At 39.2% G+C, this 19,894-nt stretch overlaps 1 protein-coding gene across 1 annotated transcript in view; it reads right to left on the reverse strand.

The window, feature by feature from the left end:
* Positions 1-16,100, reverse strand: part of FAM81B (family with sequence similarity 81 member B) — a 90,922-nt gene extending 74,822 nt beyond the window's left edge. Inside the window, exons 1-3 of the mRNA XM_089679151.1 lie at positions 15,819-16,100; positions 13,748-13,807; positions 5,548-5,785 (exon numbers count right to left, since the gene is read on the reverse strand). Coding sequence (XP_089535277.1) covers positions 5,548-5,785; positions 13,748-13,791 — 282 coding nt within the window. The 5' untranslated portion in view covers positions 13,792-13,807; positions 15,819-16,100. The remainder of the gene's footprint in view (positions 1-5,547; positions 5,786-13,747; positions 13,808-15,818) is intronic.
* Positions 16,101-19,894: the final 3,794 nt, after the last annotated feature.

The following is a 19,894-nucleotide window of genomic DNA, read 5'->3' on the forward strand; positions in this document are numbered from 1 at the left end:
GTTCCTTCCACTGCAGACTGACAGGATTAATTACAACAGCATAACTACTTCTGTCAACTTAGCGCTGGAAGAGATAGGATAAATCTATAGATACCACAAAAATAGAGCAGAAACAGGCCACCTAGAATGACACGAATGACTGGTGTCATAATCATAACTCCGACTCACTTAGTATATAAGTGTGGATCCATAAACCCAGAAAATGCATACTGAACAATATGGTAGTGTGACAAGAGCACCCCTACCTGAAAAAAGAAGGTTACTAAAAGATCCACGCGGAGTAATATGGATTCAAAAATTACAGGCAATACTTTATTTGATCACATAGATCATAAGGAGGTTAAACATGAGCACGGTGAACGTGTCAAGCAAATCTAAAGATAGGAGGAGAGAGCTGGGAGGAGGTGCATGCTTTGCTCTCCCTTCCCTCTAGCTCCTCCTCCTGCTACTGCAGCGCTCCTGGATCAGGACTGTGCAGGACTTGCTTACCTGAACTCATCTCCTCCAAGGATCCCCATGGATACTTAGGGATTTGTACTGGGAGGAGGGGCGATTTATGCCTAGAGGGTAAGAATACAGATTAGTGCTTGATTTTTTTTGGGGGGGAAGAGGAGATTTTTGCTGACACATAACTCACATACATTGGTGTGTGTGTGTACATAACTCACATACATTGGTGTGTGTGTGTGTGTGTGGGGAGGGGGCGCACAGTTTGATATGTTAGCTCTGGGCATTAAATGACCTTGTCCTGGCATTGCAGATGTTCAAGGAGAAAAATTCAGACCTGCCTGGCCCTATATGAAAAAGTAATCCCCCCCCCCCCCTTCCCTTGCTAAACCATGAATGAACTGTGATTAACCACATTTTTTGGAAAGCTGAGTTAAATTTTACTTGTTCCACCCAGGCCTGATTACTGCCAGACCTGTTGAATCAAGAAATCACTTACATAGAAGCTGTATGACAAAGTGAAGCACACTGAAAGATCTCAAAAAGCAAACATTATGTCTCAATCTAAAGAAATTCAAGAACAGATGAGAAACAAAGTAATTGACATGTATCAGTCTGGAAAGGGTTACAAAGCCATTTCAAAGGCTTTGGGACTCCAGCACACCATGTTGAGAGCCATTATAAACAAATGTAGAAAACTTGCAACAATGGTGAACCTTCCCAGGAGTGGCCGGCCTGCCAAAATTACTCCAAGAGCACAGCGACGATTCATCCAGGAGGTCATAAAAGAACCAACAGCATCTAAAGAACTGCAGACCTCACTTGCCTCAGTTAAGGTCAGTGTTCATGACTCAACAAAAGGAAAAATACTGGGCAAAAATGGCATCTGTGGGAGTTCCACGGTGAAAGCCACCGCTAACCAAAAAGAATACAAACGCTCATCTCATGTTTGCCAAAAAAACTTGATTATCCCCAAGAATTTTGGGCAAATATTCCTTTAACTGGTGAGACAAAAGTATAACTTTTTGAAAGGTGTGTGTCCCGTTACATCTGGTGTAAAACTAACACAACATTTCAAAAAAAGAACATCATACCAACAGTCAAACTTGGTGGTAGTGTGATGGTCTGGGGCTACTTTGCAGCTTCAGGACCTGGTCAACTTGCCATAATTTATGGAGCAGTGAATTCTGTGCTTTACGAGAAAATCCTGAAGGAGAATATCTGTCTGTGCGCTCAAGCGCACTTGGATTATGAAGCAGGACAATGATCCAAACACACCAGCAAGTCCACCTCTGAATGGCTCAAAAAATAACTAAATTAAGGTTTTGGAGTGGCCTAGTAAAAGTCCAGGGTTAAATTCGATTGAGATGCTGTGGCATGATTTTAAACCGGCCGTTCATGCTTGAAAACCCTTCAAAAAACTTGCTAACCGCTAAAACCAATGGTCACTATTCCATACTCTTACTCTTGGACCTCTCTGCTGCCTTTGACACAGTTGACCACCCCTCCTCCTCAAAAAACTATATTTACTCGGTCTCCGTGACTGTGCTCGCCGTTAATTCGAATCTTACCTATCTCACCGCACCTTCAGTGTCACTTACAACTCTAGTTCCTCCTTTCCTACTCCTCTTACTGTCGGGGTCCCCCAAAGTTCTGTCCTTGGACCTCTCCTATTCTCAATCTACACTTCTTCCTTGGGTCAGCTGATAGCTTCCCATGGTTTCCAATACAATTTCTATGCTGATGACACAAAAATCTATCTCTCTACTCCTCAGCTCAGCCCCTCAGTTTCTTCATGTATCACAGATTTACTAACAGACATATCATACTGGAAGTCTCACCACTTCCTAAAACTTAATCTATCCAAAACTGAGCTCAAAATATTTCCTCCCCCACGTGCCTCTTCCATTGATTTCTCGGTTGGGATCAACAGCACCACTGTCAACCCATCCCCGCATGCCAGGGTACTAGGGGTAACCCTGGATTTGAACTATCCTTTCAGGCCCAAATCCAATCCCTGTCCAAATCATGCCACCTCAACCACCGCAACATCTCCATAATACGCCCCTTTTTAACCAATGATACCACAAAGCTCCTAATTCACTCCCTGGTTATCTCTCGCCATGACTACTGCAACTCCCTCCTCATTGCCTTACCTTTACATAGGCTATCCCCCCCTCCAGTCCATCATGAATACTGCTGCCAGGCTCATCCACCTTACCAACCATTCAGTGTCTGCTACCCCTCTATGCCAATCCCTCCACTGGCTTCCACTCATACAACAAATAAAATTCAAAATACTGACAACAACTTACAAAGCCATCCACAACTCTGTCCCCAGCTACATCACCAACCTGGTCTCAAAATATCAACCAAACCGCTCTCTTTGATACTCCAAAGATCTAGTTCCCGTGTCACCTCCTCCCAGGCTCGCCTCCAGGACTTCTCCCAAGTTTCTCTCATCCTGTGGAAATCCCTACCCCAATCTGTCCGACTATCTCCTATTATATGCACCTTTAGACGATTCCTGAAAACCTTTATCTTTAAAGAAGCCTATCCTGCTTCTAGTTAGTAAAATGCCTTTTATTTCCTCCAACAGCTCATCCCCCACAGCTATTACCTTTTGTGTCACTCAACCCTTCCTCCTAGATTGTAAGCTCTAACGAGCAGGACCCTCTGTTTCCTCTTGTACCAAATTGTATTGTAACTGTAATTTCTACCTTCATTTTCTAAAGCGTTGTGCAACTGTTGGCGCTATATAAATCCTGTATTATAATAATAGTAATAATGTGGCTGAATTAAAACAATTTTGCAAAAAAGAGTGGGCCAAAATTCCTCCACAGCGATGTGAAAGGCTCATTGCCAATTATCAAAAACCCTTGACTGAAGTTGTTGCAGCCAAGGGTTTAGATTTACCTTTTTCACATAGAACCAGGTAGGTTTGGACAGGGTTTTCCCCTTAATAAATTAAATCATCATTTACAAACTGGATTTTGTATTTACTTGGGTTATCTTTGTGTAATATTAAAATTTGTTGATGATCTGAATCATTTAGTGTGACAAAGATGCAAAAAAAAAAATTAGTAAGGGGGCAAATACTTTTTCACAGCACCGTGCCTTAGTTTGTGGGCATTGAATCCTCCTTGCAATAGCTTCCACCAGCACATTCAGCACAGATGATTCCTTACATCCTCCAGGCAGCCATCTTCTTGCTCTGTTCCCTTTGGATAAACATCCTTTTGCAGAGTAGCTAAAGCCCTGGGCCTCTGCTATATTACATCCAGTTGAGGGGAGGCTCAAAAGGTAAAGAACTCTCTGTACTGACATTCTCCCAGATAAAATCCCAGAAGGGGAAAAAACACCCTGAAGAGGTGTCACGAATATTTACAAAGCAATGGCTCGGTTCTGTAAATTCTGCCCCACAGAAATAAAGATATGTCTTTCCATGGAACATTTTTATTCCCTCTTCTCTTTGATGGACAGCTGTAGGGAGAAATAAAGGGATTGTGTCCTGTGATTGACTGTGATTGCCACACATGGCAACTTGGGGCTAGGAAAACTTGTATGTGTCAGAATCCTCAGGTGGTTAGAGCACCTGCAAGTGGATACATCAAGACCTTCCCTTCATGGGAGGTGATAGCACCTTCAAGTGTTATATTGCTCTTGCTTCCACTGTCCTTGTTCACTATGGAGTTCTGCTAACAGGGGACTGTGTTTCTTTTCTGTACCTTAGGATTACAAATACTCTCCCGTCTGGTGAGTGAGCGCTCTTTAAAATAATCCAAGGACCCCAACACTGGCAGACTCTGTACTTTGTCCCACTGTCAGTGGTTGATCAGGGCATTTCTGCAGTAAATAGACTCCACTATTTTGCCAAGTTATTTTGTACTGTTTCTAATGATCTTAATTTCACTCTGCTATACTGTGTTGCACATTGACATTACTGTTTTGCATGCCAGTGTTGTTCCCTCACACAGTCCTTGAGGGTGTCCTGGTACAGTTTTACCAGTTCTGGTTGTGGGGAACGAACAGTGTCAACTGAGTTGCAACTAATCCTGAGCTTTACGATACTGAATACACTTGGTAACTGAGAAAACTACTATGTCCATGAGCTTTTACACTTTTTTGCGTAACCAACCGTTTCCTTTTCAGGGCTGTTTCTAAAAAAGTGGTTTTCTTACCTGCAACAAAGAAAATCATATTGTCTATGGTTGGCTTTACAAGGTGTGTCAATGGTGTTACTCAGGTCCAGTGACTACACTAGTCATTACCTGAGTTGGGCAGGAAGGCTTTATTAATCCCACCACTCCTTCAGAGTTGAAAGCTACATTTATTATCTCTCCAATCTGCACCACTTAACAAATACTTCAGCAATTTGTTGGACCACACAAGTACTCATAACTCAGCAGCTGTCTTTCCCACACTGACTACTGGAACCCCCTCAACAGTAGCAGACAGAATCAATGAACACACTGTTCTTAGGAGAACCAACAGAGCCCATAAAATGTAAACAAAGCTCAGGCTGGTTACAGCATAGCTGCAAAACACGCTAAATTTATTTTGGTCACTCCAGCTTAGGACACGGTCCCTACAGTAGCACTGTAAATGGATTACTTTCAAATAAGATCATAATGCAAATGAACTAAAGTCTGTAGGTCCTATTACCTATTTAAGTCAATCAGAATTCAGCGTGAAAACATGGCAAACACATTACTTGTCAATCACAAACTGGTGTCAGATTAACCCCAAGTGCAAGATCTTTTTCCTTAAAAGCATTCTGAATTTTGACTTGCTTTAGGGTCTAATGTCTCTATATATTAAGGAAAGTGTGGCCTTCCAAGAAGGATCTTAATACTTGGAGCAGAACAGCCAAAGTGCAGAGTGATCCCTGTTTACTTGACACAAACATGCTTATGGGAGAACAAGAAAGTGGTTATCATGACTCATCTATTCGCAAAAGGAGTATATTAAACAGACATTCAAAGACACCTGTTCTCTTGTTATACAGAAGGCTGTTAAAAGTATGGCCATATTTGGAAGATTCACAATAGTTGAAGCTGACCTGTTACTGTGAATGGGGAGCAATGTTCCATTGTGTACCTCAATATCTTTACTGAGCTGTTTAACTATTTGTGCGACGATCTGCATGTGATTTTCAAGGAGTCGCTGAGCCATCAAATCCCACTGGGTGCCACGGTTGCCTCTCAGCATGGACACATCCTCTTTAATCTTGAAGGCCTGTTCTAGAAGTATGGTGGTTGTCTTCTCCTGGTTAGAAAACCTGTCTTCCAGTGAATGAATTCTACCTTCTGGGATAGTGGGAAGGAAGGACTGTCCCCTGAATAAAAAAATAATGTTAGTTAAAATACAAAATACTTTAAAACATGGAAAGGAATTACTGATTGCAGATATTTTGAATCATGACTGGAAACCTCTAAAACCAACTCCACAGACTTTCATCACATACAAGTTCTCCATGTTGTTCATGTCATCTCCGATACTACCAAGTTAGAGAAATTTAGGTCAATAAAATGTGTAGCTTCAGTGTGGCAGTTGTATTCCATGCTAGGTGTCTGTATGGTTATTACTGCCTATATATCTGAAGCATATGCAGCAAACTCTTGGGCAAGAATGCAGAATTCCAGTTTTTCTATAGTTGTTGTGTGATAAGACTTGTCATATATTGTCAAATTCATTGTTACCGGTAGAGCCTGTTTCCCCCAGTGTGTTGGAGTAATGTCATGTATGCTGTATTTTGGCTGTGTTCAGGACTGGGACAAACATTAAGCCCGGGCATTTTGGACAGAGCAGCCCCAAGCCTGGGGATCCTTTCCTCAGAGTCCGGAGGTGAAACACCAGGGCCCGCTCACCTTTGCAACCCTGGTAATTCCGCCATTAGTGTAAGTAGGTTTTTATTTTTATTTTATTTTTTACAATTTTATATTTTATTATTTTTTTACTTTTTTTGTAGGAGCCCTGTTAGAGGGCTTTGGTGAGAGGGAAAGAAAGGAAGGAAGGAAGGAGAGACAGAGAAAGAAAACAAGAAAGAAAGAAAACACAGAGAGAGAGAAAGAAAGAGATGGCAGAGTTGATTTGGTATCAAGCTCCCCTTTTGTCCCAGATTTTAAACATCAAGCCTATTATCATTTAGAGAGATCTTTCTATTGTTCATTAATGCCGAACTTATTGTGTCAGTATAGCTTATTTTCTACATTTAGGGTTCTAATAGAAAGAAACTTTTCAATAATTTGGAGTGTCTACCTAGGATGTGCAGAAGTGCCACCTTTCTAGTATAGCCAATTCCACAGTCCCTGGTAAAATATTTGCAAAGCTAAGGAGACATTTAGAGGTTGATTTACTATAGACAAACAGGCTGGTAATTTTACAAGCGATTTATCCCTTAGCTTAGTTAATGAGGTGAAGCTCTTTTGACTTCGATCATCCAATCATGTGCAAGCAAAAATAGTGTTTTTAATTTTCTTGGGATTGGATATGCTTTTCTAAATATATTTTATCCACATTCACTAAAGTCTAGAGAAATTTCCCTTGCAAGGTAAACAGCGTTTTTACCTTCAGTAAATCAACCCCATTGTGATTAGGACTGTTTAAAAGAGGTCACGATAAACCAACTTGACAGGGCAAGTTCTGGAAAAAGATAGCCCAATAGATTGGGGAACAAACTGGCAGCTCATCAACTGTAGGCTTTGAACTTTTTCTTGACTCCTCTGTGCAGAAGGGTAAAGTCAATGACTGCCTCTTGCTTGCTGGAAGCTTATCTATCTATCTATCTATCTCTCAATCTATCTATCTACATGTAGCCAGATGCAGAAATGGAGGAGAGGAGACATTTCCAAAGAAGAACCATAACCTGTTTAATTTCCCCCCTGTACTCATGAACAAGGTCATTGCATCATCTCCTGCTTTTAGATGGAGATTGCTCTTTCTGTCTTGATGCAAAGGATTTTGAGACTTGTGGTCCTGCAGCTAAAATTTACTGAATCTTGAAAGTACTTTGAAACTACAAATCCCAGCTATCTGGAACAACAGGAGATTCTGGGATAGTCTATGAATTTGACTGCAACTGGTGAATTCTTAGCTCAGGAACATCTAAGAGATCAGTCAGGAGCCACTATCCAGCTTACAGCTGCACGTAGATACAGCCTCAAACAAGCAGAAGTCCACAGATTGGTCTGCACCAGCACCAGATGTTCAGTGACAGGCCACATTCCAGTGTCAGATACCTAGCTACACAGCTGTCCTTAGCGGTTGGAGGCATAGGGACATACGCACTGATTGCTACCATGGTCTGCTACCACAGTACGTTGAGCACTTGCCACTCTATCCTACTGTTGATCGTAAGCCTGCTCATCCTACCTTCTTGCACTGGAGTCCTATCTTCAATCAGGACTGGTGAGAGAACAGTTTGCACAGACTTTTTCATACATAGACACTATCAGCAGACATCTTTAACCTCCATCTCATTTATGGAGATCTTGCTACCTTTCCGTCACTGTATGCAGATCTGACTCAGCACCAGCACCTATATTTCAAGTGTTAAAGTGCCCCAAACACACACCACACCAAATGTAAATGTGGAGCTAATTACGATCAACTCTCTTTTGATGTACAGAGAAAAACTGGCTCATACAAATTCCTAATTTGGTGCAACATGAGCCAAATTAATCTACCAGTTCTAGACAGGTACATAATTTTGGGGCATTCTTCACCATTTTTTGACTACCCACCCAGGAGTGCTTCTCCTCTACCTGCCACTGCCAAGTGGCATCTAGAGCCTGACTGCAATGGTGGCAGGCCTCCCTTCCACAGCCAGTGCTGCACCCTTAGAAAGCTCTGCTGTAATCCATACTGCTTCACCCAGTGGTTCATTATTATCTGTTTTAATCTGCCTATTCATTGTTACCTGTATAACTCTGCTTACTTTCTAACATTATCTGTGTATTACTGCAAGCAGATTGTGTCTATAATAGACCTAAACTACTTTAAAGTACTCAGTTCAACAGTGTTTATTGAAATCCATGTTCCTTGCCTTGATTTTGTGCTGGGTACTGTTTGTGATAAGCTTACTGAACAGTGTTTACCAGATTCATGTCCGAACCTAGAGTGTCAGAAGGGTATGCGCAGCAAGAATTGTTATTGAGATTTAGAAATTATAGCTTTATGGAGAATAAAAAAAAAACATCTAAGTTCTAATAGAAGTTTATAGCAACCACACATTGTGAATCTTACAAAGCCCCAATAACAAATATTTTAATTTATAATATAACAGTGATTTACTTTTCCTTCACCTGTCAGCTCCTGCAACTTCTTGGTTAATTCAGAGAAGCTGTAGAGTTAATTTAAATTCTTGTTAAGCAGGGAGTCAGTTTGAGTCACTCCAGCGAATAGCTCATTAATTCAGTTTAAAAGTGCTATGTGCATTTTCCACTTTGAGCAGTACTGCACTAACAGTTATCTCAGTACCCAGACACCCAAAATTCCCTCTGCTTTGTATGTTGCTTAGGAACCTATTTTAGACTAGTGACAGGTGTGCAGATCTACTAGTCAACTGTGAGGTCTGCCTATTCTCAAGGTGCTACATAGACAGATTACTACAAGAATCACCAATCAGGCCACATATAGGCCATCACTAACTTTCAGTACAAAGGGATACAGTATCTGTTGTGGCAGATGCATAGTTGCCTGTGCTTACTTTGTTCTCCAGCATGGAGGAATGTGTTGTAGATTAAGCCAAACATAGCTGAAAAGGAGAAGTCTTGGAAAGCACAATATAAGGGGATTAAAGGTATCTATAGGGATAATATAATCATCTCTGAATGTTACATAGTTACATAGTTAGTCTGGCTGAAAAAAGACAAAAGTCCATCCAGTTCAACCATAGAAAAAAAAAAAGATATAATCCTATACCCACAGTTGATCCAGAGGAAGGCAAAAAAAACCAAAAGCTGGCCAGATCCAACTCTTGAGGGAGTGTATTCCATGTTTTCACAGCTCTCACTGTGAAAAAACCTTTCTGTGTTTGGAGATTAAATTTCTTTTCCTCCAGACGTAAAGAGTGCCCCCTTGTCCTCTGTGATGACCTCAGGGTGAATAACTCTACACCAAGTTCACTATATGGACCACTGATGTATTTATACATGTTGATCATATCCCCCCTTAATCTCCTCTTCTCAAGAGAGAATAAATTAATTTCCTCTAATCTTTCCTCAAAGCTAAGCTCCTCCATGGCTCTTATCAGTTTGGTTGCCTTTCTCTGTACCTTCTCCAGTTCCCCAATGTTGTTTTTGTGGCTGATCACTTTTTGGGGAACAGCCATATTGCTTTACCTGTTTAACTGCTGTTTATGTACAGAGGCCAGGTGGGACAAGCGCCGTTCTGACTGGAAGTACCCATACATCCTGTCAGAACCTGGAGTAGCGTTGTGGCATGATCCCATGATGGCTGTGTCCCTCAGAACCAGCACATCACAGATTGGGATATGGTATGGGCTCTCTGATTGGCCCTCCTAATCATGTGATGGTTGTGTCCAATCACAGCAATCAAACAATGTAAACAGAGGAATGTGCCTCTGTGTCGGCTCTCCTCCTGAGCTCAGTGAGGAGTAGGGGGGAGAAGGGGATCACTGCCCCTTGTCAGCAATTTGTGTGTAGCTGAGGATTCGGTGTACTGTCATTGTACCAGTGTCCCATCAACATCTGCAATAGTGTCCCATTGCAATATCAACATTTGTCCGTGTCCATTTGCAACATCAACATCTGTCGGTTTCCTGATGTCCTCCACTGTCTCTCTAGGATCTCCATCCCACCAGAGATCCCCAAACTGAAGCCAGAGGTTCCACCGGCTTACCATAGAGGCTGCGGAGGACTGGAAGGTCTCTGATTACCTGTATGGTGTTTGAAACTGGAAGTGACAAGTGTTGTTGTCACTTCCAGTTTCCCCCGATTTAAACAGCACCATTTTTAAATAGGAAAAGCATTCTGAACACCCTGAACTTGGTGTGATCAGATGCTTTTAGGGCAGAGGAGACATCTGGGGTCTACTGCCTATTGCTGTCACAAGTGATGTTTACATTCCTTGAGACATCAATTAAAGTGATCAAAAATAAATTTTTTTAAAGACACAGTGTAAAAATGATAAAATAAAATAAATAAATATATGAATGAAAACAAGTTTAAAGTGCCCCCATCCCCTTTTGCTTGCATGTACTTGCAAGTGCGAACGCACTTGTTGGTCCCGTACCCATATGTAAACAGTGCTCGTACCACACTTGAAGTATTGCTGTGAACGTCCGAGTGATTCTAGCACCATACCTCCTCTGTAACTCTAAACTGGTAACCTGTAAAGGCTTATAAAGCATCACCTATGGAGATTTCCAAATGCTGTATTTTGGTGCCAATTTTAAAGTGTGACATGTTTGGTATCTATTTACTTGGCACAACACCATATTTTATATTTTACCAAAAAAATGGGTATTATATTGTGTTATGTGCATTAATTAATTCAAGTGCATTTGTTCCCCCAAAAAATTGCATTTGAAAAACGCTGCTTAATGCTCAAAATAAAAATTTGCAAAACCCACCATTTTATTATTTAGGACCTCTGCTACAAAATATACAATGTTTGGTGATTTTAAGTAATTATCTAGCACAAATACAGATTTTTACTTGTAAACAAAAAGCATCTGAAGGTGGCCTGGTGTTGGACCTCTCTATGAAGATAGGCTGTGAAAGTCTCACACTACTACTCTTTCTAAATACCTTGGGCTGTCTACTTTCCAAACAGAGGGGTTATTTGTACTGTCTTGGCATGTTAGGGCCTCAAGAAATGAGATAGGCAGTCAGTGCATCAGGTGTAATCAGTTTTCAATGATAGATACCATAGCTTATAGACTCTATAACTTTCACACAGACCAAATAATATACACTGATTTGGGTTATTTTTACCAAAGAAATGTTTCAGTATACCTTTTAGTTAAAATTTATGAAGAAAAATTACTTGTTTGCAAAAAATGTATAACCAAAATGAAGAAAACACAGAATTCTGTCTTTTTTGTTTATAGCGCAAAAAATATATAAAAAAAGTGATGATTCAATACCACCAAAAGAAATTTCTGTGTGAAAAAATGATAAAAATTTCATATGGGTACAGTGTTGCATAAATGAGTACTTGTCATTCAAAGTGCGACAGCGCTGAAAGCTGAAAATTGGCCTGGGCAGGAAGGGGGTGAAAGTGTCCAGTATTGAGGTGGTTAAAAATGCATTTAATCCAAAAGTGATATTTTAGTTATGAGCTATGTCATACCTTGATACAATAATCATTTACCTGTGGGTTTTGGGGGGCCATGCTAATATTTGCATAGCCCAGCACCTTGTGTTGTATTCTGCTTAATATAATATAAAATATATTAAAATTCTAACAGAGTGAGAGCCCCTATAAACATCATACGGAGTGTCCAAACCTAGTAATGTAATAGCAGACATCTCACTAATGGACTGATAAGTAACTAACTCTAAAGCAGCCATTCTCAATAAGAATAGGGTTGAACACTAAGGTTCCTCAAGAAGTTGTTAGGGGTTCCTTGAGCTGTAATTGATTGACCTCCCATCTGATTGTGCCTATATAGTTTTGAGGTCCATGGGGCACTTGGCAGAGACAGCGGCATAAAACCAGTGATCTTTTTTGCTGTCTGTAAAGGTGGCATTCTGACCACCATTGTAAAGGGGCAATGTAAGCTGCATTCCTCCCACTGACCACCAATTAATTAATTTTAGTAAGTGTTCTCCGAGTGTTCTCTCAAGTGTCCCCCTACGGCAAAAAGGTTGATAAAGGCTGCTCAAAGCATCTACCAAAAACTAAAACTTGAGTTTTGGGTGAAATGACTTTTTAACCATTAGCCGCCCGGCCAATGGCCGTTTGGCGGCTTCAGATGTGCCTCTTCATTCCGGGTGCACGCCATTTGGCGTGCTCCCGCACATGCGCCGTTTGCGTCAATGCAGAGCGGCGCAGCAGCGGGATCTGTCACGGTCCGTGCACAACGGACACGGCCGATGACAGATCCGAGTACCGGCTCCCGTTGCTGGTACCATGTGACCTGCTGTGATCAATCACAGCAGGTCACATGACAGTTGTATACAATGGATGGCTTCATTCATGATGCCATCCATTGTATACTAGTGCCTAGCTGTGAATGGTCACAGCTAATCACATGCACATGTCATGTGATTAGCTGTGACCAAATCACAGCTAAGCACAAAAAAAAAAAAAAAAAAAAAGCTGAATGAATCGATTTCATTCAGGTAAATGCTTGCTTATAGCAAAGTAATTCTTTGCTATAAGCAAATTGTGTAAAAAAAAAAAAAAAAAAAAAAAAAAATACTGATCACTTCCCCAAAGTAGTACAGTGTTACTATGGTAACATTGTACTACTTTGGTCATAGTAAAATATGAAAAAGAAATCTTAAAAAAAAAAAAAAATGTAATAAAAAATTAAATATAATAAAAAAATAAAAAAAAATTAAAAATATATATATATATTTTTTTTTTTTTCATACTGTCACCAGTCAGTGTCCCTGTTAACCGCCATGCCAGTTATATGATGATGCTGTACTGCACTGGTGACAGTATGTAAAAAAAAAATAGTGAAAATAATTTTTTTTATTTTTTTCATTTTCCGAAAAATTATGACATAAAAATAAAACTTCAAAAAACTCGCCATGCCTCTTATGAAGTACATCGGACTCTGCAAAAAGGGGTCATTTGTGGGATATCTGTACTGTTCTGACATTCTTGGACCTCAAGAAATTAGATTGGCTGTCAGTACTTCAGGATTGATCAATATTCAGATCTATACCATAGTTTGTGAACTCTATAACTTTCCTACAAACTAAAAAATACATCCTAATTTGGGTTATTTTCACCAAAGACATGTAGCAGAATACATCTTGGCCTAAATTTATGAAGAACAATTATTTATTTGTAAAGATTTATAACAGAAACAAAGAAAAATGTGGGTTTTTTTCAAAATATTTGGTCTTTTTTTGTTAATTTAGCAAAAAATAAAAACCCCAGCGGTGATTAAATACCACCAAAAGAAAGCTCTAGTTGTGTGAAGAAAATGATAAAATTTTAGTTTGGGTACAGTGTTGTATGACCGCGCAATTGTCATTCAAAGTGTGAGAGCGCTGAAACCTGAAAAATGGCCTGGACAGGAAGGTGTAAAATTGCACGGTATTGAAATGGTTAAGGCTATAAGTATTTGATTTATACACCAAACAAGCATTACCTTTCATGGTAAGGGATGAGCTGCACAGAAGTTTCTTTTGACATTTCTCTTGAGTTCTACCTAAAAGGAAAATAAAATGAAAAAATGTAGGGTTGATGTTCTACAGCTTTACCAAAGTTATCTGATTACACAAAAAAAATTCTACTTATATGATATTAACTGCAGATTTATGGCCTTTAAACCAATATGCCCTACCACCTAGAAACAGGCAGACGGGGAGATTTGCTAAAGCTGGTTCACTCAGAATCTGGTGTAGCTGTGCATGGTAGCCAATCAGCTTCTAACCTCAGCTTTAGCAATAAAACCTGGAAGCTGATTGGTTTTTATGCAAAAGTGAACCTGATTTTGCACTCTCCAGCTTTAGTAAATAAACCACACATTATTGCATAAATAGGTAGGCAGAAAAACACATAGTAACAATAAATAAACACAAGCAGTAAATAAAAACTGATTGTGTCATATGGAAAACAGTAAAGGTCAGTACAAAAAGCTAAATACATGCTTCATGTGGTACTCATCCTGCATCCTTCATGGGGTACTCATGCTATAACAGCTCGCCCTCGGCTGTGCTACTGACGGAGAATAGCTGAATTGGAAAAAAAGACCAATGCTGAACTAAATTTTCAATTTCTCAGCAATACTTACAATACCTGTGTTACATTTATTTATTACAGGTACTTATATAGCGCTGTCAATTTATGCAGCGCTTTACATATATATTGTAAAAAAAGACTCATATCAACAGAGTTCAACTAACAGAAACAAACAGATTGAAAAGCTGCATCCACAGAACCCTAAACGTATGTTTGATCCAATGGAAGATATCATTTCTTATAAAGCATGGCCTAAATTGCTCCAGCATAGAAAAATAAATCCTTCTTTTTCCCCTAAACTAATCACTTATTCCCTGGATCTACAGTTTATGGTGCTATTACTTAAAATATTAATAGCCAGTTACATTCTATGCACTTTAAAAAAACATCCAGCTTTTTTTAAAACAGTCTACAGAGCTGACTAAAACAAGCTTCTATGGGAATTTATTTAATATTTTTACAGCACTACCCATGCGGAGGTTAAAGCCGAATGCCCCCTTGTCAGCTTCAATAACCTTAAAATGAACAACATTGCACAATGTTTGCTTTATGGACCATTTTTTGCTTTTTTACATATTTGTATGCCTTTCACCAGGCAATTATCCCTCCAGGCAGGAATGACCTGGAAAAAAAGATGCCTAACCAATATTGTGTGTACTTAGTCTTAAAGTGTTCTTATCGTTATTTTAACAAGAGTCATGAAAATCGTCTTTACTGAAACTGAAAACATCATACAACTTCAGGAATCTACATCTTTGGGCAGCACTGTGTCTTAGTGCAAAGTCCCCCCTGCCTTGCAGCACTAGGGTCCTCTGTTTAAATCCCAACCAAGACACCATCTGCATTAATTTTGCATGTTCTCCCCATGCTTGTGTAGATTTCCTCCAGGTTCTCCGATTTCCCTCTCACACTCCAAAGACCTGCTGGTAGGTTAGTTGACTCCTGTCTAAATTCACCCTAGTGTATGTGAGATGGGACTTTAGAATGTAAGCTTAGATTGTAAGCTCCTTGGTGGCAGGGGCTAATGTGAAAGTACAATATGTAAAGAGCTTGATAAATTCTTAGCACTTTCCAAAACCTGTAATAAATAAATTATTCTCCTTCTTCCCCCAAATGACAAAATAATATTCAGAATGTTACATTTTAGAATTAATAAACATCAATATACCTCAATTCAAGTACATACACATTATTGTAATGAAAATGATTGAGTCTAATCATCATTTAAGCACTGTTAAATGATTAAAAAACAGTTTACAAGCATTCCAGGTGGCTCAGCAAGAAAAAACAGTTTACTAGCAGAAAGCTAAGTTGAAAGATAAGTTGAAAAAACATTTAAAAATGAGAGTTAGGTTTAATTTTTAAGTAAAGAAATGAAATTGTAATCCTTCAGAATTCTAGTATTACTTACTTTTATTAATAAGTTCTTCCTTTAGTACCCTTTCTACTCAGGATGACAGCAGTGCACAATGCCTCACCTGAACACCTGATATCCTAGAAACCAGAGTAACCAAACATGCTCCGTCTGTGTACAACTTTGTCTAATCTCTTTCACAACCGGTCAGTCTTCCACTGTGTTATCTGGAGATCCGAGGAATTCACATTGCGGAAAGTCCAATGCAGTATTTTGAGCAGATTCCCTATTTAATATTTGATAGAATAATGGTGAGAAATACATATAGACACACATATGATCTGTTTCGGTGTCAGATCCTGCATACTTTTACATGTGACTTACACGTCCCTCTCTACCACACTGCCATCACTCTGCCTGAATAGGAGGCTGATTTGTTTAGAGACGTTTCTAGGCTACAGGAATACTTAACTTACTTAGTTGCTCATACAAAAGCAAGCCACTCTAGTCATTTATGTATTCAGGAATTCCATTGTGCTGTAGGTCAGTGTAAGCATTTCCTAATCTCCTGTCAAAAGTATACATATAATATCCCTCCCTCTTAAATTGTAAGCTTCCAGGAGCAGGACCCTCCTAACCCTCTTGTATTGAACTGTATTGTTGCTGTATTGTCCCCTAAAGTGCTGAGCGAACTGTTGGCACTATATAAATCCTGTATAATAATAATAGATATAGTCAGAGGCATCCATACACAGTCTGATTTTTAATGATTAGTAATGAGCATTTCAGCGGAATAAAAATTGTAACTCCTGGGAGTTTCAAGCTCGTTAAAACCAAAATAATATCATAAACTAGGAAGCTTGTTCCTTTTAATGTTCAGACTTTAATGTATTTAAAAAAATAATTCCTTGAAGATGATGTGATACAAAAAGTTGAAAGAAAATACTACAGTGCTTAATTTTCTTTGTAACTTGTTTGTGCTAATTTGCGTTGCATAAATTAGCATTGCATATTAAGTTTTGGAAAGAAAACACTTGCAAATGTTTGTTTTATGCCCTGTAGATTTTATGAATAGAGCTGGTTCACATTGTATACATGTTCATGGGATATCAGGCACTTAACCCCTTCATGATCAGAGTCTGCCTTTTTAAAGCCGGCCATAGATGGTCAAATCTCAGCCTATTTAGCAGGGACCAGTTGAGATTTGAACCACGTATGGGCAGGCTGAATGTACCCAAGTTGATTGATCGATTAACTTGGGTACAACCATCCTGCCGGGTTTTAGATGTGATTTGCTAGTGGCTATTATAGCCGCTAGCTGTAATCACGGTCAAATGTCAGCCTATTTAGCAGGGACCAGTTGAGATTTGAACCACGTATGGGCAGGCTGAATGTACCCAAGGTGATTGATCGATTAACTTGGGTACAACCATCCTGCTGGGTTTTACATGTGATTATTGCTAGTGGCTATTATAGCCGCTAGCTGTAATCACTGTGTTCTCCTGGTAGAGAACGCAATGGTTCTGCGGAAGGTATTCCCCATTAACACTGACTGTGTAGATGGGGGAATCAAGTGATTTTATTTCCTGCAACCATGGGTGAAAATCACACCATCTATGGCCAGCTTAAGCCTAAGTAAAAATTCCCCTTCAGTGAGAATGTTTATTAACCTGGCAGGAAAGAACTTGGAGTGCACAACTTTGCGTGTTCCAAGTTCTCAGACCCCTTGTGAAACAGACACACATTTTTTCATACACTTATAGCTGATTTAAATGACACATACTAATGTTGATAAACCTGGTCTGGACAATTAAAGTAGAATTGCAGTCAAATCCTAACTATACCTAAACCTGCTTCCACCCCATTCTACCAAGTATGGCAACAGTCTGAAATCTGATTGTAGTTTCACTGCAGTCATCCAGGAGTTTATTATCTTCTTCATGTCCTTATATAACCTACGTTTCACTATGCGATTTAACATTTTCTAAATGTAGGTTAATTTGCATAGAAATCTCTTAGATTGCAAGCTCCAAGTAGCAGGGCCCTCCTAACCCTCTTGTATTGAACTATATCATTGCTGTATTGTCTCCCTTTATATTGTAAAGCACTGAGCAAACTGTTAGCGCTATATAAAACCTGTATAATAATAATAATAGAAATCTAATTTGTAGCATTACATATGTTTAAATCCATATCCATTAAAGAAAAATTGGATTAAATGGTATAAAATATTACTCTGTGAGTTAAAAATGTCTCACTTGATCTAAGCAGATAATGGGGGTTATTTACTAAAACTGCATGGTGCAAAATCTGGTGCAGCTATGCATAGAAACCAATCAGCTTCCAGCTTTTATTGTCAAAGCTTAATTGAACAAGTTGAAGTTAGCAGCTGATTGACTACCATGCACAGCTGCACCAGATTTGGCACTGTTTTAGTAAATCAACCCCCAAGTGTCTATTTTATGGATGAATTAGAGCTGTCTGTGCCGCTACACAAAGTTGGGGTAGCAACAAAGACATGCTAGATGTTTGAACTCTTCTGCATCTCAGGGACTCTTTATGATTGGCTAGGTTGATTTACTAAAGGTAAAAAGACAGTGTACTCTGCAAGTGCAGTTGCTCCAGAGCTTAGTAAATGAAGTAAAGCTTCACTTACACCCAATCACGTGAAGGAAAAGAAAAAAACAGCATTTGTGCTTGCACATGATTGGATGATGGAAGGCAGCAGAGCTTCGGCTTTACTAAAACTGCATGGTGCAAAATCTGGTGCACCTCTGACAATAAAAGCTGGAAGCTGATTGGTTTCTAGGCAGAGCTTAATTGAACAAGTTGAAGTTAGAAGCTGATTGGCTACCATGCACAGCTGCACCAGTTTTAGTACCCCCCCCAGTGTGATAAATGTGATTGCAAGTATGAATTGTATAATCAGCATTGCACCGTTGTGTCTGGGATAATCTTACACAATTTTGTTACTGTAACCATTGGATTATAAAACTTGTAATTTAAGCTTTGACAAAACAAAACTGGATGCAGAAAGGTTTCTATGCAGAGCTGCATACTTCTGGAACTACTGGCACTGTGGAGAAAACAATCCTCAAAGCTCCTGGCGATGTAAATCTTTAAAGTGTACACTGAGAAAATAGTGAAGAATGTAGATTTAAGGTAATTAATAGTTGGGAGTCATCCATGGCATTTAAGGCAAGGTGAAAAGCCCCCATTCCCCATGCTTATAAATACCTTCTTATGCTCAACAGTCACAGTGAAGAAAAAAAAAAAAAGAAATAAATGTACACAAAGGTAAGGACTATCCCCCTCTTAATTGGCGGCTTATGCACCCAGTGCTGCATTGTGGGTGAAAGAGAGAGAAAGGGACATGCTATCCATACCCAGATATACCAGTCTTTTCACGTTGCAGCAGCAGATGAACAAAAATTTCTGGACAAAGCATAGCTGCATTCTAGGCTGACAAGGAAAAATATGACAGCTTTCTGTAGTTACGCTTTTCTTATATCTTTCTTGATGTACAATATTACTGAATAAAAAGTGAAGCAGTTAAAAAAAAGATAACTGGGTGTGGAACCAGTTTGTTTAGTGGAAGAGCACAGGGAAGGTATTGCAATAGGGTTGATTTATTAAAGGCAAATAGACTGTGTACTTTGGAAGTGCAGTTGTTCCAGACTTTAGTAATTGGGGTTTTTTTTTCTTCCTTGCATGTGATTGGGTATTCTCTGCAATGTGATGTTTTACCATTTACTAAGCGCTGGAGCAACTCTTCTTACAAAGCGCCTTTAGTAAATCAACCCCAAAGTGTCCTAGTGAAAGCAATTAGGAATGTGTAAAATTGAAAGGTTTGATTTCCCTGAAATCTGAGCAAAACTCTGGTTATTGTGACAACATTTTGATCTTTCTGTGACTCTGGAGGATTTCGGAAACTCCTTTCACCTATCCTAAATGTTCTTGAGCAAAAAAAAAAACTGTTTTTCTTTAGCCTCATAGATTTTATTTTACTTTAGATAAATAAATGAAAAAAATATATATATATATATATATATAATTTTTTTTTCTTTGTGTAGATAAAGACAGTGAAAAAGCAAGTAACAAAATAAAATGGCGCAAATACTGATTAAATACACACATAACAGGAAGCAAAAAAAAAAAATAACAGTAATAAACTAATGTATCCTAACCCCCTCCCCCCCT

The sequence above is a fragment of the Staurois parvus genome, unplaced genomic scaffold (genome assembly GCF_062004578.1).
Source record: "Staurois parvus isolate SC_StPar_1 unplaced genomic scaffold, SC_StPar_1.0 ptg000218l, whole genome shotgun sequence".
In the NCBI taxonomy this organism is placed as follows: Eukaryota; Metazoa; Chordata; class Amphibia; order Anura; family Ranidae; genus Staurois; species Staurois parvus.